Consider the following 23,327-nt stretch of genomic DNA (forward strand, 5'->3'; position numbering starts at 1 on the left):
GAAGTCGTACTGAATTTCTCGCGTCTCCCCGGTCGCATGGAACACCATGCGACACTCCCTTCCCCCGGATCACAATACATCTCTCCCCCACCCTATCCCTCACCCTCATCCTAATTTTAGCCTTCTCTATTTTTTATATAATAATTAAAACTTAAATAAAAATTAGAATATGAAAAAAAAATATGGGGTATATTAGAGTTACATGAACAGTAATATGTCTTTGGGGATATATTGTAACAATCATCCTATTTAAAAAAATAATTCCGAAAGTATCTTATTCAAACAATTTTTTTCGTATTATTGTAAAAAATCATCCCTTTTACTTCCGTCACAATATGACTATAGATGTCTCCTTTTACAAATAATTAATTGATAAATTAAAAAAATTTAGAAACTTAACTTTATTATTTCTCTTATTTCGTATGATACTTTTATTTTTTTTATTTAATTATTCAACTTTACATATTAATATTTTTATCATTCTATCGAACTTTTTTAATTATGTGATGACATGATATATTTTATTAATATTTTTAATCTATTAATGTTTTATTAATATTTTATTATTATTATTATTCACCTCATTCATCTTCCAAATCATCCCCGCTCAAAATCTATACACCATCCTGTCTTCATCCTCATAATCTCTCTCCACCGTCTTCTCTTTCCCCTTCTAATCTCTCATCCATCTGTCGCCTTCACGCTCACTCCACCATTGGTTCTCTACGTGAATTGGTAAGCAAGAAATGAAACCCATGAGTTTCGTCTGAATCTTATGATGATGGACCTTTCGTCGGCATCTGTGGTTCAGCCACCTTCATTGACGATGATGCAAATACTACCGCGACGTCGACGTCAACACCTTAACGAAATTCCTTGATTCTTCCCCAAAATAACAACCACCCTTCTCCTTCCATTGACCCTTCACTGCATAATCAGCAGTAAATCTCACAAATTTTGTCTCCACCTCCCACGCCTCTTACCCAACAATAACAGTAGTAAATCTCACAAATTTTGCCTTCACCTCCCACGCCTCATACCCAACAATAACAACAGTAAATCTCGTAAATTTTATCTTCACCTCCCACGCCTCTTACCTAACAATAACAACATCAACAAGTGCAACAGAACGTTGCAACTTTGTCGAATTTCCAAATTCAACAGAGCCTTCAAAGATCCACATCTATTTCACGCATGAACCACTCCAACAGGAGCAGCAATCACAATGCAATAATATTTTAAGACAAGGATTATATGGGAAAATGAATTTTAGTGGGTCGGGTTCAATTCAAGCTAACTAGAAACAAAACTTGTAGATGGGCAACCCTAATTTGTTAAGGTCAGCTTTGATAGGGCGAAGCGGTCGTCTGATCAGTGGCGCTGCTGTTGCTCTTGCTTAGTTCTAGTTTGAAATCTTTGCTCTTCGTTTTAGTATGTATGGTTTTAGGTACCCTTCTTGGGTTATTTGGGTAATGGGTTAGAGGAGGGATTGCATCAGTCATCAGATGATCTTGTAATAACTGACGTGCAGCAAGCAAATGAAATCCCACTGTAGATAAATCAAGCTGCGACGCGATTAACTGTCTCACCACGTTGACAAGAGTATATTTTTTTAGGGAAATATTAATAAGAATATATAGGACTAAGGAATTTAGAGAGGAAAATTTTTTATAAAATATTACAATCAAATAACTAAATTTAATAAAATATAAATTTAAGAAATTAAATTATAATAACTTATATTTATAAATTTTGTAAAATAAGTTCCGGTAAAAGTAGAGTAATTTATAAAACGGTTTGTATCATCTTGGATTACATAATGGGTTCTGTTAAAATTTCTTATATTTATCTCTTAATTTAAAATTGTTATCTTTTTAATTACATGAAAAATATGAAATTAAAATTAGAAAAACCAAAGCGGAAGCGTGGATCTTCGAAGAAGAAGAAAAACCGCAAACAATGCACGTTGCTGCATAACTGCCCCTCCCACGCTCACCTATCTCTCACGTTCAGACGCTGTTTGAAAGTTGATAAACCATTTTATTTTTAGTTCTTCCTTCAAAGCATCCTCCTAATTTCACCACTATATATTCTCTCGCTACTCTGAAATCTAAATCTGTATACAATAAATTAAAGAAATTACTCAAATACTGATTAAACATGGAATATTCCAGTGGTTTGATCTTCTGCGCTTGTTTTTTCATTCTTACAGTTTCCATGAATGGCTCAGTTGAAGCTTCCAAACAATTCACAGTTGGTGATCATATTGGTTGGCAGCAGCCTAGTGATAACAACACTGATGTGTATGGCCAGTGGGCGACCAGTAAAAGGTTTCATGTTGGAGACTCCGTCTCTTTCGAGTATCGGAATGACTCGGTCCTTTTGGTGGATAAATGGGATTATTATCACTGTAACTCGAACAATCCCATCTATTCGTTTAACGATGGAAACACTGTCATCAATCTCGATAGGGCCGGATTCTTCTACTTCATCAGTGGAATCCTTGACCACTGCAAGAATGGCGAGAGATTGATGATCCAGGTGATGGGTTTACACCAAAGACCCGAACCTACACCTGCCGTTGCGAATCCGCATGAGGTTGGGCTTGCACCAGGGCCACATCCTAGTTCAGGAATAGTAGTTACTGCAGCTACACTTGCTTCAGTCTTTCTAGCTCTTATTGTCACTGTTGTAGCTCTGGAATGATGCGCACCAGATACATATTTCTTTATTTGTTCTTGTAGTTTTCATTTATTTTTTCTTTATTCAGTGAAAGACTGTAATGCTTGTTATCTCCGTATTTGGATTATTATTTAGCAAAGTCATGTTGTTCATATTGATTTCTCGAGGGTTCAATTTCATAGCCAAATGCCGGAAACATTAAAAATAAAGTAATCCTATTTTTGTAGGAATATTATGGAAATTTATTTAAAGTTTAGTTGCCTAAAAAATCCATCTTAATTTAAGTCATCTTGGTCAATGGTTCCGATTCATTACAAGAAATCAGGACTACCCTGTAATCGTACACTATCGCTCATATATCTAAACCCCCCCTTGCCTATAAATACTTGCGGAGTTTCCCAAGATGACATTTTTTTGCCATCTCTGGAATTTCTTCCTCGTCCTCAAAAAACCCTTTTAGAACACCATCATATCAGACTATCAACTTCCGTTTTCCAGGTAAAGTTTCCCATTTGTCCTGCATTAGTAAGTGTTCCTTATTTGCTTCTCTTTATGTTTCGTCAATGCTGAGATTGAGAAAACTGGGTTTTTGTAGTATATATGAAGTTAACTGGTTCTTATTTTTATCAGTGATGAAGTTTTCCCCCCCTATTATTAATATTTTTTCCTCTCAATTTTCTGGATAGCTGATATGTATATACACACACACACACACATATGTATATGAATATAAGGTTGTTTCAGTGGTAAATGCGAGTAATTTTTTTGTTGCACATGATATTTGTTACTCGTTTAGTAAATAGGTTTAGATATGGTTACTAAATTATCAACTTTAGTGGCCATTAATTGGATTTATGTGTCTTGTGTTTTATATAATGTTTAGGTTCTTGAAAGAAAATGGCATCATCTTTCATTGCCATGTCATCAATTGCCTCTCTAGAATTTCTTGGCAGTAAGAAAATGGATAAAATGTTTTTGAATTCTTCATGACGACTGTCATCGTTTGATTCTATATCATCAAGTGTCTTTTTGGGCAAGATACAGAAGGTGATTTTACGGAGAGGAAAATCTTCCAAAATTCAGGCTATAGCCAAGGAGTTGCATTTTAACACAGATGGTTCTGCTATCAAGAAGCTACAAGTAAGTTTCAGCGAATGATTTGTTTAGTGTGATATCCTTTTTTGATGCATGCTTACTTCTTTTCCATTTCAGATAGGTGTTAACACACTTGCAGACCTAGTTGGTTTTACTCTCGGTCTGAAAGGAAGAAATGTAGTTTTAGAGAGCTAGTATGGCTCACAAAAAATTGTCAGTGATGGTGTAACCGTTGCTAAGGAGGCATGTTTAATACATCGAAGCAACAAACAAAAAATAGTAATCAATTGTCAGTCTTTCTTATTTTTGTTACATATTTCAATGTTCCGACTTCTGCTACTGATTACTGATATACCATGGGTTCTCTTCTGCTGGGTTTGACTGGATTTTTTCCCCATTTTTTTATTTTTTGTGATTTTTCATTTTGTTTTCATAGACTGAGTTGGAGATCATGTGGAGAACATTGGTGCTAGACTGGTGAGGCAGGCTGCTTGAAAGACCAATGATTTGGCTTGGTGATGGAACAACCACATCCGTTGTTCTTGCACAAGGTTTGATAACCGAAGGTGTTAAGGTTTGTGAGATCTTTCTAACAATCATCTCATTGGGAATTACATATCCTGTCTATTGCTCCTTTGCTTTTTGGTGTTTGGTTATTCTCTACAGGTGGTTGCTGCCGATGCAAATCCTATTCAAATATCAAGAGGAATTGAAAAAACTTCTAAGGCCCTGGTGTCTGGACTTAAGTTGATGTCAAAAGAGGTAAAACGAGATTTTCTTTCTACCATGATTTACAAGCTTTGAACCTTTACATGCTAAATGGAGTTATAACTTTAGAAATTTTCTTAATGTGTATCTGGGAGACAATTTTACCGTTGGTTTTGGTCTGCAGGTTGAAGACAGCGAACTAGCAGATGTCGCTGCTGTTAGTGCTGGAAACAAATATAAGGTAGGCAATATGATTGCTGAAGCTGTGGGAAAAGTAGGAAGAAAAGGCATAGTGACACTTGAGGAAGGTAGCAGTTCAGAAAACAGCTTGTATGTTGTTGAGGGGATGCAATTTGACCGTGGTTAAGTCTCTCCTTACTTTGTTACTGACAGTGAGAAAATGGCTGTTGAATATGAAAATTACAAGGTACTTGGTAAGTGCTATGGATCAACTCCAAAGCAAGATGTACTTCTCTGCAGATGGATCCTGAGGGATTCTATTTTGCGAGGTCTCTGACTTCTTGAAGTTGTTTTCTGCAGTTACTCGTGGTTGACAAAAAGATAACAAAGGCAAGAGATCTCATCCACGTTTTGGAAGATGATATTAAAGGGGATTACCCAATTATAATAATTGCAGAAGACATTGAACAGGAAGCTCTCGCTACTCTTGTTGTAATTTGTAAACAAACTCAGAGGGTCTCTAAATATTGCTGCACTGAAAGCCCCTGGTTTTTGAGAGCGCAAAAGCCAATATCTTGATGATATTGCAATACTCACCATAGGTTTGTGCATCATATTATGAAAACCATAAGTCGGATATCTTCACTGTTCTGTTGTTAAAACTCATTGTAGTATATATTTAGGCACTGTAATAAGAGATGCAGTCGGGTTATCATTGTGCAAAGCTGAGAAGGAAGTCCTAGGGCATGCTGCAAAAGTGGTGCTCACTAAGGAAATCACTACAATTGTTGGTGATGGAAGCACGCAGGAAGCAGTGAATAAGAGAGTTTCCCAGATCAAGAACCTTGTTGAGGTGCTTTGAATTTGAATCCTTTCCCCCCATCTTGTTAGTATCTTCACCTGTCTTATTTTTGCTCTAGTATTGAGTATATTACATATGCTGGCGACAGATCAGGAATATGAAAAAGAAAAGCTCAGTGAGAGAATTGCAAAACTATCTGGTGGTGTTGCTGTCATTCAGGTAACCCTTGGCCTTGCATGATGCATTGTTGATGACATATTTGAATATATATGTATATAGTATACTATCTCTTTTTCCTTTTATGATGTTTAATTAATTATTTGTGTTTCTAGGTTGGAGCGCAAACAGAAACCGAATTTAAAGAAAAGAAATTGAGGGTGGAAGATGCTCTTAATGCAACAAAGGTTCTTTGCTTGAAATTTCTTATGGAAGTTGCTCAAGATGTTGTACTTGGAACACTTATTTCCTACAGCTATTCTCATGCTTAAATATAATTTTGAAATATTAATTATACTCAGGCAGCCCACAGCTGTTGAAGAAGGAATTGTAGTGATCATATTATATTGCTTGAGTATAATGCTGCAACTGGAAAATACGAGGATCTGATGGCAGCTGGTATTATTGATCCTACAAAAGTGAGTTTCTCTCTATTTCTTGAAACCATATTTCTCCTTTTTCAGAAGGAAAAAACAGGGACTGATTATGGTTTTGTGAAACATAGGGTGGTAAGATGTTGCTTGGAGCAGGCCAGCTTCTGTTGCAAGGACATTCCTCACTTAAGATGCAGTGTTTGTTGAGATCAAGAAACCTGAACCTTTGCCTGCATGCTGGGAACCCTGTGGATAATTCAGATTTTTGCAGTGATTAGAAATTCAGCCTCGCCATTTAAGTTCTCTATCAAATGGTTGGTTAACCGATTCCTTTGGTTTTTCTTTTTTTGTGACAGGTTTGTGGGTTCTAAATTATCATGCACATTGCTCACGATCATTATGCGCATCAATCCTTACCTTCATTTAAGCAAGTTACTGCAAATTCATGTATGATGAAAGAATTTTTTTTATATTTTTATTTTTGATTATACGTTCAGAGATTCTTCCATTTTGGCTTAAAATTTATCTCCTTAATCATAATTTTTTTTAGAAAATTAAAACTATTTTATTATAAATATATGGACATGAGCAATTGCAATGTTAACAAATAAATATTAATAAACATAAAATTTGACAAGCAAGAATAAAAATAAGAAATACAGTTAAACATTAACCATCATTATTTATTTATTTATTTTAATAATAGTACATGTAATACCACACCTTATAATAATAAAAACAATAAAACTATAAAATGCTTTATTTTGATACTTTCCTTTTGAGTACAATAATATCTAATTATAAAATAATACTACTTCTAAATTTTTTTGGTGTTTTTCGATTTTTCTTTCATTCTTAAACCGAAATCTAAAGTTTAAATGCGAATGCTCTCTTTGATAGGTAAAGTTGACATTTTCTGCATTATTTTCATATTTCATTTTGTATGTAATATGTATATAAAAAAGACAAAAAGACAACATTGATAACCAGTCTAGCCCCTGTTCAGACCAACTATGGCGTTTGAACTCTAGTGTTTGCGTATGGAACAAATTTAATTGGGAGGATTGCCTTCGCCTCTGTAGTATTCAATCTGAATTAATCGATTAATAGATCGGATACCAGTTATTAATTCAAAATAATTTTATATTGATAACAAGTCTAGCCACTATTCAGACCAAGCAAACATGTCTACTCTAACTTCCGAAAAGGCCCAAGAATAAATTTTAATTAAAAACTCTAAATAACTTAAATAATTGATATTTTTTTTAAGCATATATTATATTGTAATCATCCCGAATTAATAAAAAAAGCGTCTGCATTTAGTAAATTAATTAATTTTTAGTTATATAATTCTATATCAATTGTTTTAATATTTTAATATCTGTAGAAGATAAGTTCATAAATAATATCATTTTCTTCTTGTACATTTGTACACGTCTGCATACATCATAAGCCACTCCAAGAAACAGCAGAATCAGTCATATTCCTGGAATTTAACTTCCTTTAATATAATCTTCAATATCTTCTTAGATAGTGTTAATTTTAAAACAACAAATAACTATAATGATGAAGAACACTTTGACAACATCCCATACTGTGGGTTTCTGGTAATGCTTTCAACTTTTAATTCAGAATGATTGCCCAGCACACACATACCAATATTTAATCAGGGTGGCTATGTCATGTTTAAAAAAAACAACCCTAATAAATTCTGGTAATAAACTATTTTTGTAAATGTAGGTAATTCAAGTGTTCCCATCCATCACTCACCTAACTGCCTTATTAAGTAGGTCTTGAATGCCAAATAATAGAAAGTGTTTGCAATTTCCCATTTTATTCATGCATAGGAATATTAAGTTTCCTGTTCGTCTTTGATCCACCACTGATTCTATAATTCCAATTTTATTTATTTTAATTTTTAAAAGTTCAAATGTTTATATAAAACATGGATAAGTTAATAATTTATATAGTAATGATTTATGTTCAAATTTTTTTATGTAAAATCTAAACTCAAATCTTGTGCTTTGCAATATCTAGGTTGGTCCATAATGAAATAGGCAGCATGGTCAAAGTGAGTGGCAACCAGCGCTCAAAAACCTTTTTAATTCTAGAGATGTCCATCGGTTGAGCGTGATGCGAATCTTTCTTTGCCCAATTGCCCTATCAGTTCAGTGGAGCCAATCCATAATTTTTCTTATTCTTTTAAGAATATACATATTCAAATAAATAATAATTATAATCATCGTTAGTCACTTTTTCTTCTTCTCTCTATATGTTAAAGGATGACACTTCTCTTTTTTTCTTCTTTCTTTTTTTCATTTTATTTTACATACAATAACATTAATTTGGATGTTAATCGTCGATCGTCTATATTTCTTACTTCTCATTTATTTTCTTATATTGTATATTTATTTTTCTTTGTTTTGTTAATTTTTAATAATTTTACTTTAATGACATGTTTTTCTCTACCTTTATGATACGTTCTTTTTTATGGTTTGGTTGTTTTTCGTTAAAAAAATTCCATGGTTGAATTTAGCATCATCTCGATTGATTAAGATGTTACTTATTTGTTATCATGTTTTTGAATCCTCAAATTGAAATTGGATACACGGTTTGTATTTGCAGGTTGTTTCTCACAATGTTCGATTTGATTTGCAATAGTCTGTTGACTTCAGTAGTTTAATCTCATGTTTTGATTCGTTTGCCTATGCAATCAGATTTATTTGTATATATATTTTATTTGAGTGTTTTAGATGCATTTAAATATTTTCCTTATATAATTCTTATATGATATCGAGAGTGTAGTTTATTGTGTTAAATGTTATAGATAACTATTATAACTATCTATTCATTCTAAAATTTTATTATAATTTTATATATTTTCTCTTTTTGATAAAATTAACTGCTCTATTTATATAAAAAAAATATTTAAATAAATAATCATTAAATGAGATTTTTTTCATATTTGTGTGTGTGTATATATATATATATATATATATAACATAACCAGTGGTCGTTTCAGCACATGGAGGGTTACCTGCCCTAATTCAACACAGCAATAAAAGCTAGCCCATGTATTCATGTCGTATATGCAAAGTAATATAGCTCATTACTGTGACCTTTTAATGCATACACATGCCTCACATCATATTGTTCCCTTATATTACATTTGTTTTGTTTTTTTCTTTAAAAATCTAACAAATGTTGAACAATAAAAGAATATTTGGTCAAATCTCAAAATTATTCATTATTTTTGTTTGATATATAATATAATAAAATTTGAATTTGATATAATTCTATACATACAAATTTAGGTTTTATTCAGTTTCCATATACCATACAATGAGTGATGTGACGTTTTTTATATATTTATTTATAGCTTATATAGACAAATAATTTTAACCAACAGAAAAATAATTAATTTTTTTAATGATATATAAAGTTAAATTCAAATAAAAAAATAATGAATTTAGTTAAATCAGTTTTAAAATTCTGTGCGCGTAATTTCATTCTCTTTCGTTTAGGGCATGGGCGTAAATGAGATAGTTTAAATGAATAAGAATATATTCGTGTTTATCTGTTTATTTTAAAGGTATTTATGTTTGGTTTAATTTTACTATCATGTTCTTGTTTGTTCTTTTATTTATGAAGGTGTTCGTGTTCGTTCGTTTATATGTTCGTAAACATGTTCATTTGCAAGCTAAAAAATAGTAAAATTATACTACTAGTGCTTAAACTCCTTAAGATTAATAGTTTAAACTCTGAATTTTATCATGTGTTCAATTTAGTCCATACATTCATCAATATTTAAAATGTAAAAAATCAAAAGTAAACGAGTTTGTTCATAAACATAAACAAATGACTCAATAAACGAGCTCATAAGTGAACTTGGTTGTGAACATAAACAAAGCGAACACACATTTGTTCATGTCCGTTCGTTTATTAAATGAACATAAAAATTTTATTCATACTTGTTTATCTAGATTAGCAAACGAACATAAACAAATGTTATACGAACGATTCACAAACAACTTACTAAAGGCTCTGTTCATTTATACCCCTAATACGAGGATCTCTGTTTTTGAAGCCTAGCTTGTCAAGGTTATGAAATAAGCACCTAACCATTATAAATTTGGAATAATTTTTTTATAAATTATCCCAAAAACTAATTTACTCATTTAATATTTAAAACACTAACTATTTGTAAGGAATTTCATTTGTTTATTTTTATATTCAATGCCATAGATAACTTGAATAGAATACTTCCAAACTGTTTGACAAAACTATTTTCTTTACCTAGCTAAAAAAAAGAATTTCTACCGTAGCATTAATTACATTATTCACACTTGTTAACCATATAGAAAATTAATAATGCCAATTAGAACCGAAGCTCGTTATTATACATGACGTGCACGGTGACGAGTCAACAAATACGTTTTTCAAGTAAACGTAAGAAAATTAAAATAAAATAGTATTTTGATGAAGTAAATTATTAGTTAAAAGAATTGCTATTATAATTAATCTTCATAATATTCAATTTATTACAATTAACCTTTTAGAATATCGTTTAAATGATTTACGTTTATATTTTATACAATAAATATGTAATTTTAAATTTAAATCAAAGATTAATGTCCAAATGATTATTTAATCTTTATTTTGTATAAAAATCTGTGAAAAAAGTAAGAGCAACAGTTTACTTATGAGATAATAAAATTTTGTTTTGATAGGATTGGATTTATTTAAGAGAACAAAATAGTCCAAAAGACTACAGTATTTTATCCAATAGTCTTTAATTGGAATTTTCCAACCAAATTACTGAAAGAACGTGAAAATATGCTAAAATCAAGAAAAAAAATATATTTTTCTCTAATCAACTTGAAATATTTATTTGTTTAATGCAGGTTGTGAGGCTAGAAATGACGTTTTAGCGTCTTCAAGCATATTTTTTTTCAATAGTTGGGGTTAATAAATAATTAAAATTGCCCAGTGAAAACAGCAAAGATATGAAGAATCGGATTGGACGAAATGAAGATCCCTCCTTAACTCCATTATTAATGCTAACAACTTGGCTTGATTTATTTTAAAACATGGAAAATATAAATAAATATACTTAACTAATCTAATTTTTAATATGAACTCTGTAAATGCTTTGAAATTATATAAAAGGAACTTCGACACGGCGGAGTTGTGATCTCAATTTCTTCTAATATTAAACATTGACAGCCAAAAGTCAAAATAATTTGCTTTATAATTGAGTTTTTTTTTTTTGGGTACAATGCTTTATAATTTGTTTAATTAAAGAAGTATTGATATGTAATTTCAAAGAAGGTGGTTTTGGTTAAATCTAATTACTGGAGAATTAGTTTACCAAATCACAAGATAAAAAGAGTTGAGTCACCACTGGCTATTGATATTTAAAATTATCTTAAGAGTTCAAAGCATTATTTCACGAAATTTATTAAAATTAATTTGATGCGATTTGATAAAATTAAGCTATTTTAATCTAAAATTCAAAAATTATAAACTATATTACCTAAAACTTAAAATTCTAAACGTAAAAATCAAATCATAAATATAATACATATCATTAAAATAGATATATTCGTGCAAATAAAAAATTATATAATCTATGTACCTAATAAATTTTCATATATATATTACCATCCATCTATAATCATTTTTGTTGACTATAATTATTACCTAAAATAGTTTTACATGTGAAAAAAATATAAATTTAGTTAAATTAGTTAAATCAACAACAAATTTATATTGATTGTCAATCTTTATTACGGATGATACTAAAGTTGATTAATTGAAGTTTGAAAATTGAAAGTTGAAACCTTAATTCAGATTAACGTAATACATTTCAAAATTTAAAATTTTGAATTATACTAAGAAATAGTTGATTCTGGTACACATGTAAGTTAGTGCATAAATCATTCCGTCATCTTCAATTACTCCAATTAATTTAATTTAATCATTTTTAAATTACATCACACACATGTATATATATATATATATAAATATATATATTGAATAATTTAAGGTGATCACAAGCTAGTATATGTTTAATATATTTTTTTGCCATTAATAACGTACACATATCCACATATACAACTGCTTGAACATAGAATCCCTAAGGGTGCGTTTGATTCACGGAATGTAAGATTACCAATGGAAATAAAAGATTACCAGGGAATAGGATTACTGATAATATTGTATTTTGTGTTTGGTTGGTTTAGCAGGAATGTAAGATTACCGTGTTTGGTTAAAGGAATAAAAGATTATTGGAATGTATATTTGACCAAATTGTCCTTATTATATATTTGTTTTTTAACAAGTTGGAAAATATTTATATATTTTCTTTAAAAAAATTAAATTCATAAAATTTATATAATTTTTTTTACAAAATTAAAAATATAAAAAGTTTAATGAAAGGTGGTAAAATTTTATTTTAACCCCTGAACTTCATATAAAATTTTAATTATGGAATTTTTTTTGTAAATTTAAAATAATTTAAGGATAAATTTGTAATTTAACCTTCGTAGTTCAATGACAGAATAATGATATTTTTGAAAGAAAAAAAATTAAGGGCATTTTAGTCCAAAACGTCGATAATCTAACAATAACTAAGGAAATGGAGATAATGACATTTCCGATAATATACCCTAAAAATTTCACTATTGATAATATAAAATTATCGGAAATGACATTTTCAGACAACCAAGCAGTTAAATAGAAAGACAAAACACTTGTGTTCGGCCTATCAAGCCGTTTCCCCAAACACATGTTTTATCCACGTTTCAACATCAATTATAATTTAATAAATAAAAAAACGACAACATCAATTATAAAATGACATTATGTCTTTATTTACCATCAAATTGTCACCGTCTTTTCTTTCTCTTTAAGATAAACCCTTTCCAACGGTACTTTGTTTTTTCCCCTTTTTGCATATAAATGTAATTTCTTCATTTTTTCCCGAATTTCAACTTTCTTCAACGGTACCCTTTTATTTTGTTCCACTGTAAAGCAAACGGCATTTTATATATTTTATTAGTATTATGTTAGAAGGAATAAGTTCAAAATATAATACGAACGATTATAAGTAGAATTATTCAACATAAAATGTAGATTAGAATAATTAAATAAATAAGTTTTATATATGAAGACAATTTAAGTTACATAAAATTCGACATTGGTAACTCTATATAAATCTAAAACTTAATTTAATTAATTCATACAATTTCTATAGAAGGTGTCACTTTTAAGATTTAAATTTGGAAGCACGGATATGCAAATTTTCAATATCTCCAAACTATGCGGTACTTTCTAAGAAAAGTAAAAAGTATCTCTCTATGTTCAATTATTCATTAATACATTGATTAGGTTCTGAGATTCGAATCAATGTGACTAGAGAAGATGAAAATGACGTTAGGGGTGATTCCCATGAATCAAAGGCTATATTCAACATTTAAAAACCGCCAGAAAACAGAGATCTGATCATTTTTTTTATTAAAATCAAAATCTTAGTTACAACAAGTAGACATTATTGGCATTGACCTTTCGTATTAACGTTATGTTAGTCTTATTAATTGGAATTTTTTTAAAACCATATATATTTAATACTCGAGATTGTTTTAATCATCGAAACTAAAAAAAAATTAATAGTTTTTGAGAAGAAAAGGAAAACTATGTAGCAAATTATAATAACACACAAATTATCTAAAAAGCATTAATAGCACACAAATTATAGTAATTCACAAGATAACACAAAAACTACATGTGAAAAAAAAAGAAGAATTAAAGGCTAACAACCATGAATTGTTATTGATAAACTATGACTTGTGTGGTTTCATATATTACAAAAACTATGGAAAGTGATAAGTTACCCGTTAACAAAATATAGGCAAACAAATCGAATAATTCCCCGTACAGAATTACAGTAACCCTAATAAAGAAAAGGAGTGGAGGAAGTCGTAAATTATTCCCACAGGGAACTAGTTCCAAAGCTGCCTGCTGTTGAATTCTCTGTAACCCATAGCTGATCATAGAATCCTCCGTAGAAATCTACTGGTGGATACACCCACCCGTCGACCGAGTCAAGGAGTATAAATTCGTTCCGCGAGTCGAAATTCCCATCTATGTTGGGTAACTGAATGATTTCACTCAGCTCCTGGGGTTCTCCTGAGGCATTGGACTCTGACGGAGATGAAGATTCGGATACCAAAGACGATGACGAAGAAGATGATGATAGGGTGTTGAAGTTGACCATTGAAGCAGCTTTAACAGCGGCGGCTTGGATGTCACGGGGCAGTAATGAAACCGGGCGAGGAAGTGAGTCCACAAGCTCAGGGAAGTTGAGAACGGCGGACTCACCTTTGATGCTCAAAGCAGCAACATCGTGAGCACGAGCTGCCATTTCTGCGGTGAGGAAAGTGCCGAGCCAAATGCGAGATTTCTTGCGGGGTTCGCGGATTTCAGACACCCATTTTCCCCAACTCCTCATTCTCACTCCCCTGTAAACTGGGGATTTACCGTCGTCCCTAGGTCTTTTAGCTTTGCTGCGAGTTTCTGAAGAAGATGAAGAAGATGTAGGGGATGAGTTTGAGCTATTATTATTTCTGCTGCAACTCTCAGCTTCTGATGATGAAGAACGATTTGGTTTTGTCATTTGCTTTTTCGAGGAGAGTGACCCAAACTTCTAAGAATCTCCAAGGCACACAATTAAATGCAGAGAAAAAACGAGATAATTACAACGAATATATAGAGAAAATGGTGGTGAGAAAGTTTGTTTTGAGATAGGGGGAAAAAAGGACGCTCCCTTCCAAATTCCAATGCTACCCTTAACCTACCATTATTCGAACGATAAAAACGGGAAAAAGTTAATATTATCTCTAACTAATTATTTAATATTATTATAATGGGTGTTGGAGCAACGGAAGAATGGGTCAGCTCTCCCGCCTACTAAACTGAGCAACGGGTGAAAGGTGGTGGATAGTACACGTATATACAAATCCAAGTGTTCCTGCTGCAACGTTCCAATTACAAACAGTGTAGTTCGTCTCATTAAAACCTTTTGGGTTCATCACTTTCTGTCTTTAGTAGCACTCTCTTTGTACTCTTATTCAAAACCACGTCACCATGACTCCAATCATCGCCCGCCATTGTTTTGTTCATTGCAGATATATATATATATATATATTATTTTTAAAGTTTTTGTGTGGACAATGATAAAAATAGATTCTATTTAATTTTTTAAAAAATAATCGAAATTAAACTTGCTGTGCAATATATATACCCAGAAGCGTCCGCATTCATCACAACAAAAACAGACATTTCGTTTATGGGACCCTTTCACTGATCTGATCGGATCTATTTTCATCACACCACATACAAGATGTTTTTGCCTCAAAATCCAATATATATATTTCATTTCTCAATTATTTGACTCGTATATCTATATATTATTATTTTTTTGTCGGAGCTTTGACACTGGTTTTGTACTAATGTGAAACCATTTTCATTTATATATTAATATGAACAGAAAATATATTTAAATGATAATAAGAAGAAAAAAAGTAAACAAGTTTAAATATCATTATGAAAAATAAACAAATTCAAATGTTAAAATATAAATTATCCTTTTAAAATTTTAACTTTTTATATCATTACTAAATTTAGGGTCAACTAACTAACCGATTTTTTTTGCAGTCCCACAAACTTCCTTGTGCGTTAGCATTTCATTTCCTGACCTGGTTTTTTTATTTCGACATTTCCCTAATATGTTATCAATCAAATGATGAAAAAGAACAGAACCGATATTTTATTTACACATATCAGATATGCTCAGAAATGATCATCCAGTTCAGTTGGTAGAGCACAAGGTTCTTAATCTTAAGGTCGTGAGATCGAGTCTCACGGAGGGCATTTCATAATACGGAGGTCTCTTACGGAAGCTGCTCTCAACCTAGTGTTGGGGGTAACCTACTATCTTACCTCCCTCTTACCCCATACATATAGGAAAAAAGGACAGCCATTTTATATCAGATATGCTCAGTGCAATATAATAATACGAAAAGAAATACAAATTAGTTTCTTTACATAAGAATTTCGTATTACTTAGCTAATATTATTTGGATCGATGTTGATTTAACAGCTGCAATATTGAAAAAAAGGAAAATAGAAATAATATTAGTATAATTTTTTAATTAATATTCTTTGCTAAATGAAATTGCACGTGATTCATAAAATAGAGTTGTAGCTTTTAGACAAATCTATAAATTAGAAAAACAATCTTTATCTATCCCAAGTTTTTAAAATTTACGGATAAATTTAATAAAACGATTTTTAAAAAAGTAGTTAAAAAATAATAAACACGTGATGGACTTTTTTCAATTTATTTATGAAAATTTAAAAAAATTAACAACAGTGTATGAAATACAAACTCAAATATATATATATAATTTAATAAAGTTTGTTGTTCCCTTCAAATGTCTTGGAGTGAAGTAAACATATTTGGTTCAACTTCTAATAATTTTTCAATTCCTAACTAACAATTTAAGGTATAATGGATTAGGTAGTAATATGAATTAAATATTGTATCGTTGATCTCATTCTTTGTTGCCACCTTTTATACTTGTGTATGATTTTCCCCCTTCGTTTTTTGAATGATTTTTTTTATTTATTTTAAAAGATGATCTATTTGCTCAGAACATTAAATTTCTGGTTCCATTTAATGAGTTACAGTATATTGTTTCAGTCCCTGTTTCTGCTAAAAATGTGGTATGCGTATAATTTTGTATATTTGTAGAATATCTACCTATAATAAGCTTAAGCAATATAATGATGAGTTTAAATGGAAAATGGTTCTTCTTTTTTGGCTGATGGCAAAGCAGGACTTGGCGGAACTTGGATTTCGGAAGCCGTCGGAGATGGAAGCTTCGGTCGGAAATGAATTGCCCACCGTGAAACTCGATTCCAACTGAGCTGGACGGGCTAGTCGTAATAGTTTCAAACGTATTTTAATTAATATGGTTAGTTCTAGATACTTGGTATTAATTATTTGGATGGTTCGTTAAGTTTTCATTTTTTTTATTCATACTCTTTTAGTTAGGTCATGACTTCTAAACACATTACAGGGACTCCCCGTCTTTCTCCTAAAGTCCATCATTTTCCTCCCCTCTAGATATGATTAGATTAGATTTAGAATTTATAAAAAAATACTACAAATCAATATAATAATTTAATAGTGATTCGTTTGTTTCACTGAAAATAATTTTTGAAAAATGTTTTACGGTATTTGAAAGATGTTGTGTAGACCAATTTTCATTGTTTGATAAGTTTTTTTAGAAATTATTTTATTACAAACATAAAATATAATAAATAATATTATTTATTATAAAAAAAATTAATATTATTATTTTAAAATATTATAATAATTTATTTAATTTTATTTATGCCAATATTATTATCAAAATATCATTTCTATAATTTTACAAATAAAAATATTAAGAATAGTACATTCTATTAGAATAAATATATTATAAATTAATAAATATGTATTAAAATAAAAATATTATATTATATTTTTAAAATTATTAATAAATATATTTTAAGGATTTTATTAAAATATTATTAGACTATTATATTATTATTAAATACATAAATAATATTATTCACTATTAATAATTCAATAATATTATTTTTAAGAGATTAATAAATAATATAAATTTTATTAATAATTTATTATATATTATTAAAATAAGAATATAATAGTATCATATATTATTAGAACATGTTAATAATTAATATTTTTATTAAAATGATACTAAAATATTATATTAATATTAAATACATAAAAAATATTGTTTTGAGTATTTATGATTTGAAGTGAAAAGTTCGGAAAATGACTTACGAAAAATCAAATCGTAAGTTATTTTTCAGAAAATTCAAAGGAAATTCTGTTGATCAAGAAAATGTTTTACATTGACTAATTTGTTTTCCTCTACCAAAACACTGAAAAATGAGGAAAATATTTTTTTAAAAAATTTTTTACGTAAAACAAACTGACCCTAAATCATTTATATACAACTAAAATAAAGTTTGAAACTAAATTGAATAGTTTAGTGATTACAAGATAATGTATGTTCAAAATTTTCTTAATCTAAGATATAACTACTCAAATGGTTTGATTTTATTCACTTTGATTTTTATTATTTTTCTCAAACTTATGTTTATCTTATTGTTTTGGATTCAATGAGTACAATTAAACGAGTATTTTGGATTTGAGTTAAAGAAATTGATATTAAGTTTTTTGAGTTTGCATATATTTTTTTAATATTCGAATAGTTTCAAGCTTAAATGATTTTAAAATTTTATAATTAAATAAATTTTAAATAAGCTCAAAATCAAACATTTTCAGTAATTTCTCATTTTTTTTCATTTGATATTTTTTCCCCTTACGCAAACTGTAATAAAATTAAAATAGAAAAAAGAAAAAACAACGGTTGGCGGGAGAAAAAACCTAAGACACGCAACAACAACATTTACCTGTAATTACAAAAAAAAAAAAAAAAGATAAAAAGAAGAGTTTTTTAAGCTCTCTACCTACTTGCCTCGATGACTTCGCTACATTTACCTTTTGCATTTTTCCCCTCTTCTCTTTTGCTTCTTCCATGGCGTACCATTTGTTTCTTCAGCTGCCACATTTCTCCTACCACGCGTAAGTTGTATTTTTATGCTCCCCTATTTACTTCGTCGATGGTATTTACTCCTTGAAACTATTACCTTCTCTCAATGGATCGAGAGAAATTTTTTTTGGTTTTTGTCGCCTTTGCCTGCATCAAATCTATGGTAGTCTTCTTTTTTATTGCGTATGCTATTTACTTTTAACTGATTCAAAGTATACATTTTTATTTGATTGTTTTTGGTTACTTGAAGTTGGTTGACTTTCCTTTTTGTTGTATATTGTCTTAATTAGAACTTAGAACCCAATAAGGCACTAATGTACTGTCAGTTAATCGTTTGATTCATGTAATATTCATTTTGGATCATTTAGAAAACAAAAACTCTTTAAAACCAACAGGCTAAATTAATCAAAACGGAAGATGGGAAGCAATGTAATTTTAATGGATCTGTTGTTAGTTTGAGGAGTTGAACATATTTATCTGTCACAGACAAACTTTTAAACCCTCTAAGGGATGGAATTGGAAGCCTAGTTCAAGTGCATTACACTGTTCAATGTTCCACCGAAGGCTGCAGGGGAATTTTTTCGCGGCAAATAAGTGCAATTTAATTGGATTACGGTTTGCTGGTTACACTTCTTCAAAGGGTACATTTCAAAGTGCATTCTCGGCAGTGCCTTCTTCCCCTCCTTGTGATCCTTCTGGTACTGGCAATAAGGCTTTTTTACCCGAGGTTGATTCTCCTTCAATCGAATTCAATCGGGTGAATTGTCTTGTTTGGGTATTACATGAAGCTGCCAGAAGCTTTTCCCTTGCAGTTGAGTCACTTGAGTTGGATGGAAGCCGTGCTGAGGTTGCAATGGCTTGGAATGGAAAGGATGTGCATCAATGGCATAAACGTATCGCTCATCGGGTAAATTCTCAACAGCCCCAAATAAATTAAAACTAATTATGAGCCTTTACATATTTTTTAGTCTAGAAATTGTAAATTTGAAGTATTGAAATTCATGTTGTAAGCAACTACTTATAGACTGGTTAACCATATGGTGCAAAACTTTAGTGGTCTGTTTGTTGTTTGTTCCTTGAACAACCATCACACAGATACTTTTGTTGAAATGAGATATGACATTGTTTTGTGAATTATTAAAGGAAATGAGATACTGGAGAAGAATCGTTGACTAATATGATTCTTCAGGTAGCTGTTTATGCTATGTTGAAAACGGTAATCGAAGTGGAGATATTGCTCTCTCAAGAACATCATAACAATCCATCCCCAGTTAGAAAGATGTAAGTTTTTGTAGCAGCTAATTTAGTCTATATTATTAGTATTATCATAAATGACATTAAGAGATCTATAACTTCAAAAATCAACTCTTTTTGTTTCAAAGATTTCATACAGTTATATCAAACTCAGATAGTGTTTTTGCTAATGCCCGCATAAAACTTCCAAAGAAACTCCATGTTTCTCTGACTCTGGCCTAGTCATTGTCTCTCTTCTTCCTAATTATGCCTGGTGATAGTGGCGTTTAGCAGCTCTAATGTTTCGTTTTTCCATTTTCTTCAGCTTGACTGCAGAGACAGGTTCGTTAGAGGAGTTCATTGAAAGTCGGTTGAAATTAAGACATCCGGAATTGGTACAATGGTTCAGAGTGGTGGAACTTCCAAGGATGAAAGGATTCTTCATTCCATTGTTAAAGAAATGGTCTATGGAGTATGCAGGAAGGTTTGCTCAAAATACTCCTTTGTTTTCAACCAAAAGTACTTTGTTTTCAACCAAAAGTACTTTTTCTTCCCTATAGGATTATTGACACCCTCCTTAATATTTCTGTCCTTATGGTAAATGTGAATTAGATTCATTTGTAATATTTCTGTCCTTATTGTAAATGTGAATTAGATTCATCTGTTTATTTTCCCCCACATTCTATAGTTTCACCTTTGAATAAATTCACTGATTATTCTGTAATCCGTGGCTTAACCTAAACACAAGAATATTCAGTGGTGTTGCAGGGATTATTATGGCTATTAGCTGCTGTGCTGCGGTAGAGAAATTGTGTTCTGAACATATCTCTTGTCCCATGTCTAAAATATCAGTAGGCGATGTTATCGTGGGGCTTATGGATCTTTCACATGGTATTGTTTCGGTCGACAAATTACACCAATTAGCAACGGAGGCAGGATTTGAAACTCATTTCCTGTCACATTTTGGTGCAAAGGTTCTGGCTAGCAAGAAGAGTGATGAGATAGAATTTTGGATAGGGTTGGCTCTGAGGAAACTCTCAGTAGCTTTCACCAAAGAAACCGTGATTCCAGGCAAACTGGAATTTAACAGCAAGGTTTGTCTCATGATTCCCAAATATTTTTAGTATTTTTAGCAGTGTGTCCTTTTAAAACACATTGTCGACGGTTTAAGTTTATGTAAACATTTGGTTTTAATATTTTGATTAGGTTCAAGCAGATAGCTTGGCTACATTAGGACTTTTGCATATCTGGGGAGGAAGACTAGATTGTTTTTTTCACAATTGCGTATAAATGATCTTGATGAGCTGGTGAAGGACTTCCTGAGGTAAAATGTGTCTTGATTTCTTTGACTCCTGATTGCTGCGACTCACCATTGAAATATGCTATAAGAGTTGTAGTGCTTTGGGTGCAGCTACTTGGAGTGTGGAAGTCTTTTCATTTACCCGGAGTTCTCTTCCATATCAGTTTACCAATTCTTCATGGAGGTTAGCTTTATATGCCCTCTCCGTTAGAAATGCCTATCACTAGCCATTTCATTTCCACAGAGTTTGGAACGAATTCTTGTATTTTATTCTTACCCTATGTTCCTGGCTTAGAATATCACATTGAACTGTGAGAGTCAATCTCTAACTGACGTTTTTCAGACACTAACTAACCCGAATGCTAAAATTATACATACAGGTAGTAACCGATGAAATTGGGTGGCTTGATTTTATGGAAATTGTTCTTTCACTAGCAATTATGAAAAAAGGTCCAAGCAGCATGCCATACAAGCAGAGAAAGCAATCATATTGTCATATGTTTTTACTGTTTGCTATGATGTTTTTTCTGGGTTTGCGCACTTCAGCCGCTCGGCTCAGCAGCCCTTAGATTCTCAATTGTTAGCATTCTTGCTCCAGAGGTAGCTAATAATCTTTCTACCATGATATTTTAACTTATCTGATTGTTTCTTAGTAAATTGCATTTTTAAGATATGATATCTGAAATTTTCAGCCAAAGGCTGTTGTCTTTATGTCTGGAAGATTACTGGGCGGCTTACGATAGATCAGGGTATGTTGGTTGTTTCTTATCCGCAGTAGAATGAGCTTTGTACTAAAAGAATACATTATTGAGCTAATATTGAATTATCTAGCAGGGAACCGTTAAAGATTACAGACTCGGGTGCCTCTAAGCATGGACCATCTACAGGAGCCACTGGCTCAACCCGGTTTTCAGTGGCGTTGGAAGCACTGGCAGAGGAATCTCAAATTGATGAATTTGGACAGTTTCATCTGCTGAAGAAGGTATGCATTCCATATTCAGATATGCGATGTTATGTCATTTCCTTTCACAATAAATTCCATTGGCAAACTTGTAGATTTGAAGAAAAAGAAAAAGGTGAAATCTTGTACGACTGTAAGTAGGATAAACACAGTTCAAGCAGTGTTACTCGACTGAGAATTTAACAATCTCATGAACATAAACCTCTCTCATGTCTGGACATAATTAAGGAAGAGAAAAGACTGACAGACAAAGTGATTAAAGTTCTTCTAATGTGTTCTTTGATCAAATATCAGTCAAGGAAAATGTCTTTAAAAGTTGCAAAGCCATTAGTGTTTTGCATGTCATTGCGGGAAACCAAACATGATCAGTGATGACAATACCGGATAAGATGAGCAACGGAGTTCTGATCAAAGGTGGACGAATGAGATAGATTCCAGTAGGAGCAAGGTTAAGATGATGATAAAGCCATAAAGGTACTACAGAAAGTATATGCCATCGAATTTAGCATAGAAGTAATTCAGACAAGCAATGCCTGGTCTCAACTGTCAAGATCTATTATAGTTTTCCATTCACAAGCTTGAAGCAGGACTTGCATTTATGCATTCTACCGTACAACCATCTCTAACAAAAAAGGAAAGGGTCACTTACCGTGAACCTTCATTTACTGGTGCAAACCCCATATGCAACCCTGAAACCAACATTACCACTCAGCAAATTAACATCATTTAGTCTGTTTTGACACTTAGCTTTCGAAGATTGCAAAAATCATATGTGGAACGTTGACAGCTTAATCACATCCACGCACACATAGATTTTACATATATGGACACCTGTTACCACTTGCTTTACAGTTTATTTATTTATTTAATATTTTCTGTTGATAGCTGCAGCACTTCTGTTCAGCCAGCAAAGATACGGTATCCTTTGCAGAGGGAACTGACATCTCCAAATCCAATACCTTGCATCAGAGTTTTATCAGAAAATGCTGCACCGAATTGGTCTCCTCAAGTTTCGTAGGGCCAAAAACCTTGTTCTTATCACTGAACAGACTCATACTAGATCTTCATACTTTGAGCATTA

General features: G+C 31.4%; 3 protein-coding genes and 1 pseudogene across 4 annotated transcripts; 3 read left to right on the top strand and 1 right to left on the bottom strand.

Annotated features, from left to right (window-relative positions):
- Positions 1–2,156: 2,156 nt before the first annotated feature.
- Positions 2,157–2,706, top strand: LOC120133300 (mavicyanin-like). Its single transcript, XM_039149903.1, has one exon. The coding sequence runs from the start codon at positions 2,161–2,163 to the stop codon at positions 2,704–2,706; it is 546 nt and encodes a 181-aa protein (XP_039005834.1). The 5' UTR covers positions 2,157–2,160.
- Positions 2,707–4,133: 1,427 nt separating this feature from the next.
- On the top strand, positions 4,134–6,335 carry LOC120133270 (annotated as a pseudogene).
- A 7,566-nt stretch (positions 6,336–13,901) lies between these two features.
- On the bottom strand, positions 13,902–14,831 carry LOC120133290 (dehydration-responsive element-binding protein 3-like). The gene has a single exon (XM_039149899.1). It carries the CDS (start codon positions 14,732–14,734, stop codon positions 14,045–14,047), a length of 690 nt encoding a protein of 229 aa, XP_039005830.1. The 5' UTR covers positions 14,735–14,831; the 3' UTR covers positions 13,902–14,044.
- A 3,884-nt stretch (positions 14,832–18,715) lies between these two features.
- Positions 18,716–21,764, top strand: LOC120133289. Of its 2 annotated transcripts, none has more exons than XM_039149897.1 (8): positions 18,716–18,784; positions 19,239–19,659; positions 19,942–20,033; positions 20,311–20,469; positions 20,743–21,079; positions 21,192–21,309; positions 21,383–21,469; positions 21,666–21,764. In XM_039149897.1, exons 1-6 carry the CDS (start codon positions 18,738–18,740, stop codon positions 21,273–21,275), a joined length of 1,140 nt encoding a protein of 379 aa, XP_039005828.1. In that variant the 5' UTR covers positions 18,716–18,737; the 3' UTR covers positions 21,276–21,309; positions 21,383–21,469; positions 21,666–21,764. The 2 variants fall into 2 exon arrangements, with proteins under 2 accessions (XP_039005828.1, XP_039005827.1); XM_039149896.1 differs by having other exon boundaries at positions 21,397–21,469; positions 21,666–21,762.
- Positions 21,765–23,327: the final 1,563 nt, after the last annotated feature.

This window comes from Hibiscus syriacus, unplaced genomic scaffold (genome assembly GCF_006381635.1).
Source record: "Hibiscus syriacus cultivar Baekdansim isolate YM2019G1 unplaced genomic scaffold, ASM638163v2 tig00110578_pilon, whole genome shotgun sequence".
Taxonomy (NCBI): Eukaryota; Viridiplantae; Streptophyta; class Magnoliopsida; order Malvales; family Malvaceae; genus Hibiscus; species Hibiscus syriacus.